General features: G+C 45.3%; 5 protein-coding genes across 8 annotated transcripts; 1 reads left to right on the forward strand and 4 right to left on the reverse strand.

The window, feature by feature from the left end:
• Positions 1-215: 215 nt before the first annotated feature.
• Positions 216-2,581, reverse strand: LOC106659314 (lipid storage droplets surface-binding protein 2-like). Of its 3 annotated transcripts, none has more exons than XM_023457820.1 (4): positions 2,295-2,581; positions 1,199-1,559; positions 860-1,109; positions 216-772 (listed from the first exon to the last, which is right to left on the reverse strand). In XM_023457820.1, the coding sequence occupies exons 2-4, from the start codon at positions 1,547-1,549 to the stop codon at positions 513-515; spliced, it is 861 nt and encodes a 286-aa protein (XP_023313588.1). In that variant the 5' UTR covers positions 1,550-1,559; positions 2,295-2,581; the 3' UTR covers positions 216-512. The 3 variants fall into 3 exon arrangements, with proteins under 3 accessions (XP_023313588.1, XP_014237266.1, XP_014237267.1); XM_014381780.2 differs by having other exon boundaries at positions 2,299-2,580; XM_014381781.2 differs by lacking the exon at positions 2,295-2,581 and adding an exon at positions 1,812-1,832.
• A 965-nt stretch (positions 2,582-3,546) lies between these two features.
• Positions 3,547-6,446, reverse strand: LOC106659312 (lipid storage droplets surface-binding protein 2-like). The gene is made up of 3 exons (XM_014381779.2): positions 6,022-6,446; positions 4,859-5,200; positions 3,547-4,747 (listed from the first exon to the last, which is right to left on the reverse strand). Exons 2-3 carry the CDS (start codon positions 5,165-5,167, stop codon positions 4,076-4,078), a joined length of 981 nt encoding a protein of 326 aa, XP_014237265.1. The 5' UTR covers positions 5,168-5,200; positions 6,022-6,446; the 3' UTR covers positions 3,547-4,075.
• Positions 6,447-7,555: 1,109 nt separating this feature from the next.
• On the reverse strand, positions 7,556-12,447 carry LOC106659269 (lipid storage droplets surface-binding protein 1). 2 transcript variants are annotated; one of them, XM_023457816.1, is made up of 8 exons: positions 12,204-12,447; positions 10,674-10,995; positions 10,407-10,595; positions 10,135-10,327; positions 9,666-9,925; positions 9,331-9,588; positions 8,144-8,248; positions 7,556-8,063 (listed from the first exon to the last, which is right to left on the reverse strand). In XM_023457816.1, exons 2-8 carry the CDS (start codon positions 10,797-10,799, stop codon positions 7,932-7,934), a joined length of 1,263 nt encoding a protein of 420 aa, XP_023313584.1. In that variant the 5' UTR covers positions 10,800-10,995; positions 12,204-12,447; the 3' UTR covers positions 7,556-7,931. The 2 variants fall into 2 exon arrangements, with proteins under 2 accessions (XP_023313584.1, XP_014237191.1); XM_014381705.2 differs by having other exon boundaries at positions 9,666-9,853; positions 12,204-12,426.
• Positions 8,255-9,322, reverse strand: LOC111693349. Its single transcript, XM_023457817.1, has 2 exons — positions 9,102-9,322; positions 8,255-8,988 (listed from the first exon to the last, which is right to left on the reverse strand). The coding sequence occupies exon 2, from the start codon at positions 8,977-8,979 to the stop codon at positions 8,647-8,649; it is 333 nt and encodes a 110-aa protein (XP_023313585.1). The 5' UTR covers positions 8,980-8,988; positions 9,102-9,322; the 3' UTR covers positions 8,255-8,646.
• Positions 12,448-12,986: 539 nt separating the features above from the next.
• LOC106659311 lies at positions 12,987-15,165 on the forward strand. Its single transcript, XM_014381778.2, has 4 exons — positions 12,987-13,699; positions 13,759-14,212; positions 14,288-14,553; positions 14,632-15,165. Exons 1-4 carry the CDS (start codon positions 13,536-13,538, stop codon positions 15,062-15,064), a joined length of 1,317 nt encoding a protein of 438 aa, XP_014237264.1. The 5' UTR covers positions 12,987-13,535; the 3' UTR covers positions 15,065-15,165.
• The last annotated feature ends 984 nt before the right edge of the window (positions 15,166-16,149 follow it).

The following is a 16,149-nucleotide window of genomic DNA, read 5'->3' on the forward strand; positions in this document are numbered from 1 at the left end:
GAGTGCAAGAAGCGATGTCAACACTTGATACAAATACAATGGCCCGTCAGACGGAAAAAATAAACATAATACCTGAGATAGGTGACAGTTGGTAGCATGTAACTTGACAGCATTTTCGTGCTAAGCTTATCTTTTGAGGATTTTTCATGTATAACTCATCATCATTTTATCCAAATCGTGTAAATTGATTCAAGGTGAATAATGTAAGACTATTATAAATACAAAATACCATATTTATTAAAAGTTCAAAAATATTTAGATGTTTGTATGTACAAAATTGGAAAAAGTTTGGTATACAATTTTGACTCACATTATTTTATAACGACTATTGAAAATTTTAACGGACATCCATCCATTGTAAAATGGAATTTTTTTTTAAAAATTCTAAATCACAATTCCCAATAAGTGTTATACTTATTCACAAATATTAATTAATTTTATATTACAAGCGATAACGAGTGAAATTTTTTTTTATTGCGTAAGTAAAAACGTTAGTCAAACGCAATTTCAATTCACGATTTTGATCCATTTTCAGTTTTGTCCGTGGCCGATTGCGTGGGTGTTGGTTCGGGCTCCTTTTGTCCCAAATTGACGAAATTAATCAGATGCAAGATCGAGACGACACTGGACATGTAATTCGCGACGTCTTCCTTCTTTACAGTTTTCAACTGAGCAGCAATGGAATGGTAAACGCAGTTGGCCGTCTTTGTAGATAACTGACCGATAGTCTGTACGGCATGCAGTACCTTGTTTTCGTCGGCTGATACCGGCGCTGCAACGTAATGAAATCGTTTAGAAAATTGTGAAATTTAATGCTCATAACGGGTCGAGATATTTAAGAATCGAAATCGTGCGTTACCTGGTGGTTCTTGTTCACCATCGACGGTAGGGAAGTAATGATCCAACAATCGATTCACGAGGGCACTCGTGCTATCGACGCCTTTCAGAGCCATTTCACCGTAGTGCGTGCTGAGGATCTCGTTGGCTTTGGAGATGCTGATGTCTTTCAGTTGAGTTGCCTGGTTGGTAGCGGATTCTTTGGCATTGGTCAGCTTTTCGATGGTCGGTTGCAGCGAGCTATTCATCACGTTTTTCGCGGCTTCGTAGATCTATTTTTTCGACATAAATTAGGTTCATAACGTTAAGTATTTCCTCGAAGCGAAGGCTAAGTTTTGGAGCTAAAACTTGTAGTACATACCTGGGTTGGTGGTTGCTTGACCATGGGAATCTTTTGCTCAACGATGTCGAGTCCTTGACAGAGCTTCTGATCGACGGAATTGATCTGTCCCTCGAATTTCTTGGCGATCGGTGCCGCGATCGGTGCGGCGGTCGCAGTGGCGTAGTGCAATCCAGCCTCGGCGTAGTTCAGGGCCCAGTTGAAGAGATGATGCGAGTCCTTGACGTAGGAATAGGTCGAGCCGGTTCTCTCGAGGACGGACTGAACGACCGGTATGTTGCGAACTCGATTGATCACCTCGAAATTCGGTCCTCCAGCCGAATCGGCTGCGGCCGCTCCCGCTGCTTCCTGAGCTTTCGATTGGTCTGACATGTTCAAAGTTCTGAAAAATTCACAAAAGTTAGTTGGAGTTCAGCGCGTGCTTTTGATTGAATTAAGTCATCGATCGTTTAGTTATTTTACGAGTGGTCGGTCAAACGCGCCAGGTCGAAGTAAGCTTGACCTACAGGAGAACCGAATATTTTTGTAGATAAGAGTGGTAAATTTAGATGTTTTTCGTCAGACGTCTAGCCGATAACGATTGAATCAATAAAAAAGATGCGTGGATACGATTATTTGCGAGCCGAGTACTTACATACGTATTATTACGTTTGAAATATCACGCGCAAATAATTTCGTCAGCAATGAATACTTGTTATGCCACAATACAGCTCGTCAGCGATGAGAGAAGAAAACGGTCGTCGAGGAAGGAGAAGAGGAGCGAGTTTGCACGGAGGATAAGAAAAAGCCTTGATAAAAAAGCACTGGTAGACGCGCGACTGTCTGCACGATTAATTTAACGCAAAGCAAAAACTTTGATTTGTAGGTTATACGCAGCACTGCGGCTAGGCGTAATTGAAAGTAAGTTGCACTGACGAAAGACACTTTGAAATGATGAAATTTTTACAATTATCTCGAATATTTCGTTGTATGGAGCAAGAGACTTTGGCAATGAACGGAAAAATGAAAGCGAGCAGTGGTGCAGTTAGAAAAATGTGCGTTGGCACCTATCCCGGCTTATTATATTTTGCGCGAAAAAAGTATACAGCTGAAAAGGGCCAAGGGCCGCAATACGAACCTACCTTTAAACGAGTAAACGAGTCGATTGAACCGAAGTCGTGTAGTTGCACTTGTCAATTGATGCGTTTATGGATGTGCGTTTATTATATCGAGACTCTCGGGCAGAGCGACGATACGTTGCGGCAGTTACGAACGAGTAGTAAGTGGCGACTGGCTAATACGAGCTGACGACGGTCTGCGCAATGTACGCGAATGTAATAACAGCACACGACTACACGACGTTTATATATACCTATGTTGAGTTTCGCTGCCGCTGAATGACAGAGCCTATCTCTGCCTGTGTTATAGTATATAGCAAGTCAGTGCTATAATGCGTTATTTAAATACCCTGAGTCAATCGCGAATCGGCGGCCGGTCGCCGGTTGACTCACCTCTATGCTGATGAAAGTCGCTCGAATTATTGGCGCTCGCAGCATGATTTTCACAATTTCGACTGCGCCGGCATATTAACACGTGGACATTCGCTATCGGTGCATAAAACTTGCCGCGAATCATTTCCGCGCGCGTTACAGACGTATAATAACGTAGCCGTGCTGATATAAATCCTTACTAATTCTCATTATATGCCCGTGACGCATTTCTCGAAACAATATAATTGGGTCTGTCCCGAGTAGATCTTGGGAGATGCGAATCGTCACGTGCCAGTGCAATTTGTCGGTACGTCAGTGCGGCTCGCTCGACGTGATCCAGCTCTACGATCGAGATTCGATCGAGCGCGTGTATTCACTCATTCATTGGGTCTATTTTACGAGTTATTTTACGCGCCGTCATTGTGATTTCAAGAATGCGTCCAAAATTTCCCGATCTCGCTCCATTCATTCGTACGATCGTCTAGTCAGTGTGACCATCAGTGATTTCTCGAGCCATATACTGGCCCCGACTGTACGACACTGCAAATTGAACGACGAGCGAGGAGCTAAGTGCACGCACACACACATGTAACACACAAATTCATGAGTTCGGAGAGACGCGCTCGCGAATTTACGTGACGTGGGGGTCAGATCATCGCAACTTACAAGTTGGCAATGCCTTTATTACTCATCCAAGTATAGCGGCAACAGCAGCAGCGGTAGTGGCAATAGCGGCACACGCACGATGACTATCGTACACGCGATGCGCTATACATACGTGTACATCGTGAAATGAAATAGCTCCTATGCAGAGCTGAACGTGGTGCAATCGCTCGGCTACTTAGTATGTGCATCGACGATGCATCCGCATCGTGAATTGGAAAAATGATGCATCGTAGGTATTTTTACAAAAAATGTCTTTTTTATTCACAAAATTCTGTCACATGTTTCGTACAATATTCAACATATACATCATCGAGTATAAAAATGATATCTTATATATTAAAATAGTTATTTTAAATTATTAGAGTCTTGAAGGACGAATCGTTTTCGAAAAACGTCAAAATATGTTTTCAACGATTGCATGATATATGTCATAAGTCAATTTCGAGTTCATGCGTTATTATATTTAGCTGTTTTTATTGGTACTATAAATTGAAAGAAGATGGCAGGGGGTCTGTAAAGCGGTCACAAGCCCTGATGCCTGACGAGCTTGTAGTGGTCCTTGGGCCTGATCGAGCGCCACTTGAGGTGGGTCCAGCGCTCGCGTCCAGCGATCGTCCGGGGACTCGCGATTCGCGGTGGCACCAGGTGCAGGGCCACGAACAGTATCAGGCCGACGTCCAGCAGACAGAAGAAGGTCAGCCAGGTGGCCAGGAGGGTGGCGCTCGGCCTCGAGCTCCGTCTCCGCCAGGCTCCCGCTACTCGTCTACTGCTGCTGTTGCTGCTGCTGCTGCTTCTCGTCGCCGTCGCGCTGTTGCCGTTTCTGCTTGCCGTTGGCGGACTTCTGTGGCGCTGCTGCTGCTGCTGCTGGTACCGGTGCCGATTCGCTCTTAGACTCCTCGACTCGGCCGTTGCCGACTGGGCTCGTCGCACCTGTTGTCGTCGTCGTCGTCGTCGCCTCCTTTGCCGTTGTGACCTGGTGCTTCGTCGCGTCGATGGCCTGCACGTAATTGGCCAGCCTAAGAAAGTCCACGAGGCTCGAGAGGAAGCTGCGCAGGTTGTCCTTGCTGAGGGTGCGCAGACGGTACACGACGTTCGCGTAGACCCGACGCGCCGTTTTGTTCGACAGTCGGCCTACCGTTTGCAGCGTGTGCAGCAGTCTGTCCTCCTCGGCCGACACAGTTGCCGGGAACTTTTCCTCGACGGCCTCCACGGCCGGGAAGTACTTGTCGACGAGCATCTCCAGGGCGAAGGCCGTGTTGTCGAGTCCGCTGACGGCCACCGTGCCGTACTGGCTGCCCAGCAGCTCGTTCATCTTGTTCCAGCTGACGTCGCGGATGCTGGCGGTGCGCGAGGCCAGGTACTCGTTGGCGTAGTTGATCCTCGACACGGCCGGCCGGATCTTCGCCAGGGCCGTCATGTAGGCGTTCTCGAGAATCTGCAAGAGGGACCATTTAAAATTTGTGTCAAATGTACGCGTTTCATTGGCAATGGCCTTGAGAGAGGCGAAAAAAGTGCCGAATCACGATGATAGTCGGCGCGCGCTCACCATGTCAGGTGTCTCCTTGACAATGGGTATGTTCCGCTCGATGCTGTCCAGGCCACGGCACAGATTGCGATCGACGAAATTGATGGGCGTCTCCAATTTCTTGGCGTAGGGCGCGGCGGTCTTGGTCGCGCTCGTCAGAGACGACTCGGCCATCGACAGGGTCCAGTGGATCAGCTGATTGGAGTCCTTGACGCGCGAGTAGGTCGATAGCCAGGCGTTGCAGGCGATACCGACCATCGGCAGCTCGAGGACCCGATGCACCACCTCCACCTGGGGCAGTTGGCTCGCTTCCATCGTGCTGGCTGTCATTTCTGATTCAATAATACGCCCAATGTCCTACAACTGCAAATCGTTACTTCAATAAATGGCAATTACACACTTCATAGCTGAAACGTTTGTTGCATTTTATATAATCTCATCATACATGTTATGTAGGTTTGCTAAAAAAAGTAGGATATTTTGCAAAATGCCCGAGTCATCCTGATGTAGACTTTTTTTTCAATAATTTGAGAGCCATAAAATTCGAGAGAAAAAAAGGTAAAATTCCTTGGCAAATATTTTTGCCTGTCATGCAACGATTTCTTAATTTCACGTGCACACAATGAGTACATCTCTCGAACGAAAGAAATTGCGAGACACGTGACAAAGCGACTGCGAATGTTTATAATTAAAGCGAGAATCGATTTTCTTATCGAGCGTCGAGTAAAAGTGTTAATTTTTCACGATACTATAGCGGCGCTCTGCGCATCTTTCGCTCGAGTTTCACGATGAAAATTGTTGCTGACAAAAGCGACGAAAGTAATCGGCTCGAATGAAATTCGAAAGATTAAACAACCGGGTAATCATTGAATGAACAAATTAAACTCGCGAGATAATGTTTATTTCGGAGCAAGCGTTAGATAGGAAATTGATTTTTACAACGTAGGGTATACGTTAATTGTCGTTGCTACACAATAGAGTACCTCAGCCAAGACAACGCGTGCCTGAACTGGGAGAACCGGTATATCGTATAGGGACGAGTACAAAAAATTGTCTACTGTGCTCGTGCTCGCACACGCATATACGCACACGTATCAACACCAATGCCCTTGGCTGCGACTCTAATTCGAATTTCCTCTGGAAACAAAGTAATCAAAAGCGACTATGCTCGACTAAGTACTCACATTTGTTGTGCGATCGGTGGTCGTCGGCTCTGTCAAAATAAACGTTTGCTTCTTGGGTTTACAGACACTGCGATGTGTGCGATAGGTTCGCTCGTACAGCAGATACTCGAGGTGCTATCGAGGCAGTGGCTCGCGGTGAGCCGAGCTCCCTGTTGTGTCTCCGCTCCGATCGCTCGTCGGTGTGTCCGTCCGTCTGTCTGTGCTACGTACGTGCGTGCAGCCGTGCGAATGTGTAAGTATAGCGTCAGTGGCTGTATGGGGCCTACATGTATGACATGCGCGCGAGCATCTCCGCACGACGGCGTTTGCGCGAAATATTATGGCCTGTGTGTGCAACCGAGCCCGATGTCGAACTCTGCGCGTGTGTGCGTCTGAGTGCACATGTGTGCGGCCGCAGCTCTCGTTTACGTATATAGAAACTCGGCTCGGCGGTGTGCAGAGCTTTTTGTATCCAACTTATCGTACACGTAGGCCAATGTAGCGTACTGGTAACTTTCCCGCTTCGATACATTTTCTCCCTTTCTCTCTCTCTAGCTGTGGTTTTCGCGGACTTCGTAGCCGAGTTCGTTACCCCCCTGCAGATACGATACGATGGGCGCGCAACAGACGTCGTCCCCGTCATAGTCGCCGACATTAATAGATTATAGGGGCGAATTTATTATTTAAACGAAAACGCCACGATGACGCGACAGAATGAGCCGTCCGTGTCATTGCTACTTGCTGCTGGCGGAGGCGCAAAAAAATGCGCGCTCTCGAGCTCTCCGCTCTGAAAGTTCGATTGGTCAAATATTTTGAGTGGGCCACAGCGAAATCGTCGTCAACAACAAAACAATTTGTGCCGATCAGATACGTAGATATCTAGCCGCGCGTGGCGCAATAATTAATCGATCTAATTTTCAACGCCGGATTAATCATCGAGTCATGCAAATTATTTTGTGTGTAATGTGTGGTAAGGGAAATATTTCCTTGGGACCGTATCACTACCAGCTCACGTGCAACTTACGTGTGTCGCATCACGTTCTCCGTGGCTACGAATCGCCAAGATTGTAATGAATTTTATAGACGAGAGCAATTGTAATTATGCGACTCCGGCATAAATGTATATTATATAGCAGCATCTGTATGATAAAGGTCGATGTAGAAAAGAGATGAAAGGAAAAAAAAATGTACGCTCGCTCGCTCGCTCTCGTAATTGGTGATAATCGACGATGCGCTGCACATCGTCTTTCTCTCTGCGAGATGCTAACTTCTCGAGCGATAAACTTTGTGAACCTCGGTCACGTGTACTCGCTGCCACTGCTGCTGCACTGATGCTCTCTCGCAGTTCTCGTTCGGAGAAACTTTTTCTACAATATCGAAATTATTGGCCGGGGCTTTTTTCCGAAAGAGCGTCTAACAATTGTCTAGACAGATTACCACACTGGAGATTATTTTCCTCTTCTCGAGAGCCGTCGTAAGACTCCGCTGATAGATAATGTGCAAAATAACACTTTTCCGCGAGGAAAGATCGAATGAATTGCCTTCGAGCCGTTTCTTAAGAATTATGAATTATTTTATTGATTTGTTTCGCTACAAAATTTACTCGTCGGTAAAAATATCATTAATTGCATTATACTTGTTTGTTCTTTCATTTAACTTAAACAATCCAAGGTCGAAATTACCCTGATTGCTACATCTCTCGTATTTTTATTTATTTTTTTTTCAGCTTATCACTACAGGCACAATTGTTCACAATGTGTATCGAAAAATTAATCCTAAAAATTCCTAGAAAATAGCGTAACGACTCCTCTGAATGTACCAGAAAGTAATAATTTTCACATTGATCCAGGATATATAAAAAAAAAATTAAAAACTTCGATAATTTGATAATTCATTATTGATGCGTTTGAAATCGGTCAGCTTGTGATCCATTAATCGATGCCATTTTTTGTCGAATTTTGCGCATTAGTAAGATGATTGTTGTAATTCGATTGGCGAACCGAAGAGTGCAGTCCTTTTTTTGATGACTTGGGACGCCCGGCCAAGTAAGCTGCTATCTGCTCCTATAAATACATCGAGAGGATAAATCTAGGCGTGTCAATTTTTTCGGGAATAATAATCGATGAAGAGAATTGGAACATACCAAAAAGTGATTGGTAGCCGAGTTCAGTCTGTAAATTGCGTATCTCAGGGTGCTCATGCGCTCGTTAAATTTTTTACGGACCACCTTGCCGGCCATTGGAATTATCTGCAATACAAAGAACGATTTTCTCCATAAAGTCCCTGCTTTTGAATTTTGCTTTTGATTTAAAAAAAAAAGAAGCTCGATCGTACATGAATGAGTTTAGTTTTAATGAATAAATAATAAGACAAAAAGTTACATGAAAAATGTTTATTTCTTCGATACCAATATTAACACAAATGTACATTGAGTACTTACTTAAAAAAATTAAAAATAATTGAGCCACGAACGTATGATTAAATGCACATTACAGTGTTTAGTACGAAACAATGTTACAAGACTTTTTAATGAAATTTCCTTAATCCCCAAATAATAATGATAAAAAAAATTACCAAACAAAAGATGAATGAAGAAAAAAAAACGTAAAAAGAAAAGAAAGAAAAACAGAAAACGGAATGAGTCGATTAAATTTTCTGCTTAATAGCAGATGTTGGCTTGATTTTGGCCAAGAGGGGAATCCTCTTTTCTATCTGCGGACTCTGTTTGGAATGTCCGTTGGACTCTCGGTTATGGTATCCAGGGAAGCTTCGAACCGGCAGTTTTCCAGCCTTATTCGGAGAAGTCGAGCAGAGAATGGCTTTATTGTCTTTGGTCTGAGGCAAGGAGGGCTGGATCCTCATCCCCTCGCCGTTCCTCAACCGATGCTCATTGTTCTTCATGTTACCTTTAATTTCCGACTGGATCTCCTCGATGATGGTGGAGGACCACATCTTGGTGGGCAGCCTCGAGATGGGCATGATGTTGATCTTAGCGACGAGCGAGAGATAATTGTTATCGGTCGTCACCAGACCGCCAGAAGCAGCAGAGCCGCTATAGCTAATAGCATCGCAAGCTCCGTCACTTCGAAAGTTCAACTTACGCTTCTCGCAGCTGGCCAGGCTCCGGTCGGACGAGCTGAGATCGGACGAGTTGCTGTGGTTGGACGAGTTGGAGCAGGACGAGGCGGAGGAGCAGGAGGAGGAGGAGGAGGAGGAGCTCTCGCTATGATGGTGATAGTGATGCGTGTGGTGCGAGTAGTGGCGTGGGCCAAGCGACTTGAGGATTCTTAGGGCGTTTCGTACGATAGCGGAGAGTGATCGATTAACAACCTGGAGTATCTGCTCGGAGATGGAGACGAGCCGATGGGAGATTCTGACGAGGGCGTGAGCCAGGCGTCCCGGGGCCCGGGCGGCCAAGCTCGACGAGCCGTTGACCAGGTGGACGAGGCGGCGCGCCGTCTCGCGGGTGAACAGCACCAGCAGCTGTTCGAGATTCTTCGGGCGGGCCTGGTTCTCGGGTTCGGGCAGGCTCAGCGAGGCCCACAGCTCCTTGGCCTTCTGCATGGCCAGTTTCGGGTCGGTCGCCACCTGTCGCACAAAAAGTCAATAGGGGGCGAGTGATCCAGCCAACTGTCGTTATTTCGACTCGCGTGCATTAGTCTTACCAGCTCGACGACGTAGAGGAGCACGTGGATGCACTCGGTGCCCTGCTCCTTGAGGGCGCGCGCCTCGGCCAGGGTGCGCCGGGTCAGCCTCCTCTGGAGCTTGCGCGAGAATCGGGCCCCGTGCTCGATCGTGCGCACCGCCTTGCTCGTCTCCTCGCTGCTCTTGGCCGCCGAGTCCGTCACGTCGGCTGCGAGTGGTCGCGTCGAGTAACACCCATTAGCGCGTGTGCAACAAACAAAGAGATCCGCTAAATAATCAGCTGCTCGACGTAGCTTGCTTTATTTTTACTTTTCTCATTTCGTACATTAGCAATTGCTACTTATCGCCCGAAAAGCCGAGCAAAAAAAGAGCCAAGCGAACAGAAGGAGAAAGGAGAGAACGAGAAGGGAGAGAAGCGACGAAAAAAAAGAAGAAGAAAAAAACAAATTGTCCGCGAGCGGAGAAAAAAGTTGAATGAAAAGGTCTTACTCTCGGCGATCTTGTCGGCGGGATCGGGTGGCAGGTAGTGGTCGACGTACTGATCGGCCACGTCTATGGCGCCGTTCAATCGGTCGACGGCTGCGCTGGCCGCTTGGCTGCCGATCATCTTCACGCTGTCCGCCCTGATGAGCAGTGGCTTGACGAATTTATTGTTCACGTATTCTCTCGTGTTCCAGTACATCTGGACAGGACAACAAAAAGAATCTCAGCGACTCTCGAATTGTCGTATTATATTCGCGATGGTACAACGAGTGACTCACGATTTGTGGCGAGAGGGTGACGGCTGGCACGCGCTGCTCGACCATGTCGATGCCTCGACACAGCAATTGGTCGATCGTCATGATGGGCTGCAGGGCGATGAGGTGCATGGCGCTTATCGCCGGTCCCGTGGCCAGGGCCAACGAGTGCTCGGCCGTGTCCAGGCCCCATCCCATGAGAAAGTTCGAGCGCTGCGGGCAAAAAAAAAAAGTTGCCAACTTATGTATGGGGAGGTCCGTGCAGCAGGCCAGAATCGGTACTTGGCTTACCTTGATCTTCTCGTAGACGCTGTTGGCGATGTAGATGCCGCTCTCGACGATCGGTATGCTCGACAGCTTAGCCACGGACTCGAGCTGCAGCTCCGACTGGTGCCTCTTGATCACGGGCGGTGACATGATTCCTCGCACGCTCTCTCTCTCTTTCTCTCTGGCCGGAAAGCACCAAGGAACGACGTGTGAATGACCGGACTTACTGGGCTTGCGTCGATTGAGTTTTCGGGCTTTTCTGCAGCTGCATGCGCGCGCACCTGCACGAGCGCGACTCCAGTTTTGCCGTCGAAGCGTCGGGACAAAGGGGGCTGCGATCTAGCTCCTGCAACGAGTACCAAGCAGCAATTGCACCGATTCTTATCGGTTGGGCTTCTGGACTTTCGAGAAAACACAGTCGATCGGCGCGTGCTCGAGACGCGTCGAGGTATGTGCCTGCATCAATTATATCACGAGCGAAAGGGGCTATCGGCCGAGCGATCAAAACAACATTGCTGATAATGCTGTATCGGGAGGCCGATAAAACATTGTCTTTGCCAGCTAAAAGCCAAAGTTTGCGCCGTCTTCGTGTAATTGCAATTTTTGCGGAGCCGGCCAGACGCGACGAGCGAGTATATATTTTACATTTTTTGCTGCTCGGCACAGCACAGCGATCGCGCTCGGACTCGGACTCGAGCTCTATACCACGAAACTCGATCGATTATGCTCGCTACTAACCGCAGCAGCAGCAGCAGCTGCAATTGCATATTGGAAAATTTCCGCTTTTTCAATAAATCGTTTTTATTAATTATCCTATGCAGCGGCTCCGAGTTCCGATAAGTCACGCGGACATACGTACAGTACGCGCCAGCAGTATTATACGTACGTATGTGTGCATATATACGTATGCTTCTCTGCGTATAATACGTGAAAATTCAACGACTTTTTTCACGAGGGTCAGAATGTATCAGACGCAGCGATAACTTATAACGGAAGTTGATAGTGCCACAGAAATCGAATGTAGGTTTGGCAGCGTTCAAGTGCAAATATTTCCAATGCGTGTTGGACTATCGTCGATCGAGCGAATGAAATTTACAAAAAAAAATGTTTTGTTCGACGTTTCGGCTGTATCTCGAGCGCATCGACGATCCCCCAAACGCATCGATCGATCGACGCACCGAAAGTCAACGCAAACGCAATCACTGAGCCGCGGACTTGAATCAAGCTGCTGAAAAAGTATACGAGATCGTTTCACTGTCTTTATCGAATTTTTAAAGGTAGAAACGACCAACGTTTATTTTACGTTTGCTGCTAGCGCGATGAATTTTCGAAACAATAATTGGCTTGATAAATGAACGACACGAGTCCAGAAAGTAGCCGAACATAAGGTATGAAAAAATGATAATTACTCGATCTAAATTGAAAAATCGGTAAGGTACATTCTCGATCGAATTAATTGCAAGACAAATTGATAAGGGGAAAATGCGAAAATAAAAAAAATGTCCCGTCTGGTAGGTCGAGCGAGCTCGTAAATTATTAAAGGACCAATCTTACCTGCTCGGGCGACTGATCCGGCAATTGTCAATTGATGGGCCGTACGACAATGCAACACAGAAAGATAGATCAAACCGGCGTCTATGGCTTGACGTCGCGACGAATACGTAGTCAAGTCTACAACTGCAATTCAGTCATCATCATCAGCGACGCAGCTGAAACGCGGAGCTTGAGCGGCGTGACTTTTTGAAATATCTCATCTGGCTGACCTTTGACATTTCGCGATTGGAACTTAGTCTCTCTCTCTCTCTCTGTCCCTCTCTCACTTACGTCTCTCTCTCTCTCCTCTTCGTTCACACGTATTTATACATTAAATGTGCAAGTATATTGATGCATGACAATTATACTTGTGTGTATGTGCGGTAAGCACGTACATGATTTACTTGGCCCAAGTGTGCGTGCTAGAGCACAAGATTCACAATTGCCAGTATATACATTTCTCACATGTCTTTTTTCTCCCTTTCAGAAGTGATTTTTGAGAGATTTTTTTAGAATTTTTATAAATTCAAGATTCATACACGATATACAAAAGTCTTAGTTCATTACTTGAAAATCATTCGCTTAATTAACGTCTAGAATCGAAACTGACAGAGCAAGATAAACTTTCTATCGATATTAATTAAAATGTACCATTTATTAAGTCTAGACACTAGAGAGATAAAAATAATGTAGATCAAATATAATTGTAATATATTTTACATTGATATTCGTTGACCACTTGAGCATAGGCTTAACGCGTGTCAATTATCCAACGCAAAGACGATTGTATTTAACTATAATCAGCCTACTTAAATTGACTTTCCTCGTTCATTTTATTGTAGACGATTCTATGGAAAAGAAAAAAAATTATCTGTGACAGACGAGCTCAACAACTAGTCAAGTCCATGAACTGGACCATAGTTTAATGTCGCGTGTTTGAGTTTGATAATATGAGCGTATTAATTTCCAATGGGAAATTTTTTCATGTTCTTTTATGCTCTGATGACTACGAGTTATTGGTAAACCTTTACATCACCACATTCCGATAAGAAAATTTGTTTGAATTAAATCGCGAGGTAATTTTTTCAATACGCTGCCCCATAAATATCAATACGAACACTTTAAATGGCAATTTCCCAAGTCTAGAATTGAAAAATGTGTATCTATTATTAGCTTTAATCATAGTTGAAAAATCGTCGTTTTAGATCAATTTACGCTGTCAATTGAACTACTCGAGTCCTGATCGGTCACTATATAAAGAGACCTTGAACTTAAATTCGAGTTTCATTTGATCCTGCGAGCTCACAGTAACCGTATCGTTTTGTAATTTATTTTGAACATTTATTCGGCAAAATGAAAAGTTTATCAGAGAAAAAAGTCATCAAAGATGACGAGTGCTTTAAAATAATCCGTAAAAAGCTCAGTCAGGAGTCAATGGACCATTACGATCTAATAAGTTACGAAGTCATACCTTTGTCGGCAGTCAATGGTTACATGGGCCAATACTTCACCTTGAGGTACGCGATGGAAAGGTATTTTTTCGTTGCACGGACTTTGGAAAGTAATTTTATTACAGAGCCACCGTCGGTTGCCCGCAAGACACGCAGAGCTTGACGTTCTTCACGAAAGTGCCACCCTGCGAGAGCAGCCCCCAGCACGACTTCATGCAGGAAATGGGTAGCTTTAAAAAGGAAGTGGACCTCTATACGACCGTCTTTCCTGAGATCATGCCCAATGTCAGTGAGACTAAGCAGCAGCAGCAGCAGCAGCAGCAGCAGTCAAAGCATGCCTACGTTCCCCAGTGCTTTCTCGGCCTCGAGGACGAGATAATCGTGCTCGAGGACATGGCCTACAGCGGCTTCCGCATGACCAACAAATTCGCACCCTTCGACTACGAGCACTGCGTCGTGCTGATGCGGACCCTCGGCCGTTTTCACGCCAAGAGCTTGATCTACGAGACGCTGGAGAAGAGGAGCCTGCACGACGACTTCGCTCACTGCATGCACGAGACCCTCTGGCCTCTCAAAGGGGTAAGCGATACAAGTTTGATCATTTCTCCGGCGATCGTTTCCGCGCTTGCTCAGCTGGGATTGTTTCGATTTTAGAAGCGATCGACGAGCATGTTCGATGCCGCCGTCAAGGGCTTGCTTGCGCTCGTAGACCTGATGGAAGATTTTAACGAGGAGCAGAAACGCATCCTCAAAGGCAGCATCGAGACCCTCTCGAGGAACCACGCCAAGAACTTGCTGCCGTCGAGGAGGTTCAAAAACGTCCTCTGCCACGGAGATCTCTGGGCCAACAACATATTGTACAAATACGACGACGCTGGCAAGCCCACGGCATGTTGCCTCATTGACTTCCAGCTGGCCAGGTATAGATATTAAGCTTTAATAAATAAATAAAAATGAGGACAAACGGTAATGGACTAGTTGTCTTGCTATTTCGGCAGGTACAACCCACCAGCTCACGACATCCTGTGCTTCCTGCAATTTTCCACCAGTCGGGCGCTTCGCCAGGAGCGTCTGGCCGATTTATTGGACGTCTACTACGGGAGTCTGAGCTCCAGCCTGGCCGAGTGCTCCCTCGAGGCCGACGACATTTTCCCGCGCTCCGAGCTCGACGACTCGGTCGAGGAGCTCGGGCTGATGTGCAAAATGCACGGGGCCTTGAATATCCCGATCATGCTACTGGAGGCCGCGACGGTCAGCAAGTACTTCGTCGACGAGCCGCAGCAGCTGGAGCGCGTGCTCTACGTCGATCGGACGCCCCTGGTCACGGTGCAGTTCGAGGAGTCGCCCCTCTACAGGGAGCGCATGTGCGACGCCTTGCTCGAGCTTTACGACGAGCTTTACGGACGACGCTCGGAGGGCAAAGATCAATGAATCAACGCAACGAACTTTTATAATTCAATTTTCACTTTTCTTTATGTATATAATTATTTAAATCATCAATTATAATGAATATAGTTATGTACAATATTGAATCTCATTCTTTAACAATAACATCAACAACATGATCAAACAACGTTCCCTCATTGGTACACAAATTGTAAATGTACAGATAAAAAAGCATTATAGATGAGTTTTTCAATGAGGCAATTTTTTGTTTAATTAGTGGCTTACGCGCTGCGTGCCTAGTTTTATGGGTTTGAATTTTTTTTTAAATTCATCTCGCACATTATAATACGAACTTTTGCCTCACAGCATAAGCAGCGTGTTTGTAGCGTGTTATTATTTTAGTTTTTTTTTCTTACTACCGCATTTTCACCGATACATACAATTTTCATTTCATTATTTAATTCAAATATAAGTTTTATACCTCGTACGAATTGGCAGAGAGCGATTCCAATTTCAAATTTACCTTTTTTTTATAATATATATTTTTTAAGTTGTATTGCATTCACGTGACTGTTGCGTGGTCAGTAAATCAAAAGTCTTTTTTCTTGTCTTCTTGTACAAACGATGGCTGTTTGCTTTTTTTTATAAAGCCAAATTATCACTCAATTTGGATAACTTTGGTTTAATTATTTAAATATAATTCATGCTTGAACACACAACGTTGTACAGCGCATTTTTATTTGTATTTTTGTACGTTGTTTGCTTCTTTTTTTGCAAAATTAAATATTTAAATTCGTTTGTTGATCGGTTTATGTTTTTTTCGTTTTTGTTCATTTTACGTTATTACAAACGATCCATATACATGAAAATGCGCTCCACGATTAATGGATATTCATATTAATATGAGGTCATAATATTTTTATTTTATTAGTATTACGTAGCGTGCTCGAAAAAGTAGTAATGGAATAAGAGGGTGAACGTTTGAAACTGGTGCATGATTATTAATTATCGAAGATAGTTCGAGAATAATATCGATTATCGCACTATTCGAGCGTCGATGATCCCTTTCCTAATAAAATGATAGACAAAAGGATTTTCAATGGCGCTTAACATCTACCTCTGAAATTATC

Source organism: Trichogramma pretiosum, unplaced genomic scaffold (assembly GCF_000599845.2).
Source record: "Trichogramma pretiosum strain Unisexual culture from Peru unplaced genomic scaffold, Tpre_2.0 scaffold85, whole genome shotgun sequence".
NCBI lineage: Eukaryota > Metazoa > Arthropoda > Insecta > Hymenoptera > Trichogrammatidae > Trichogramma > Trichogramma pretiosum.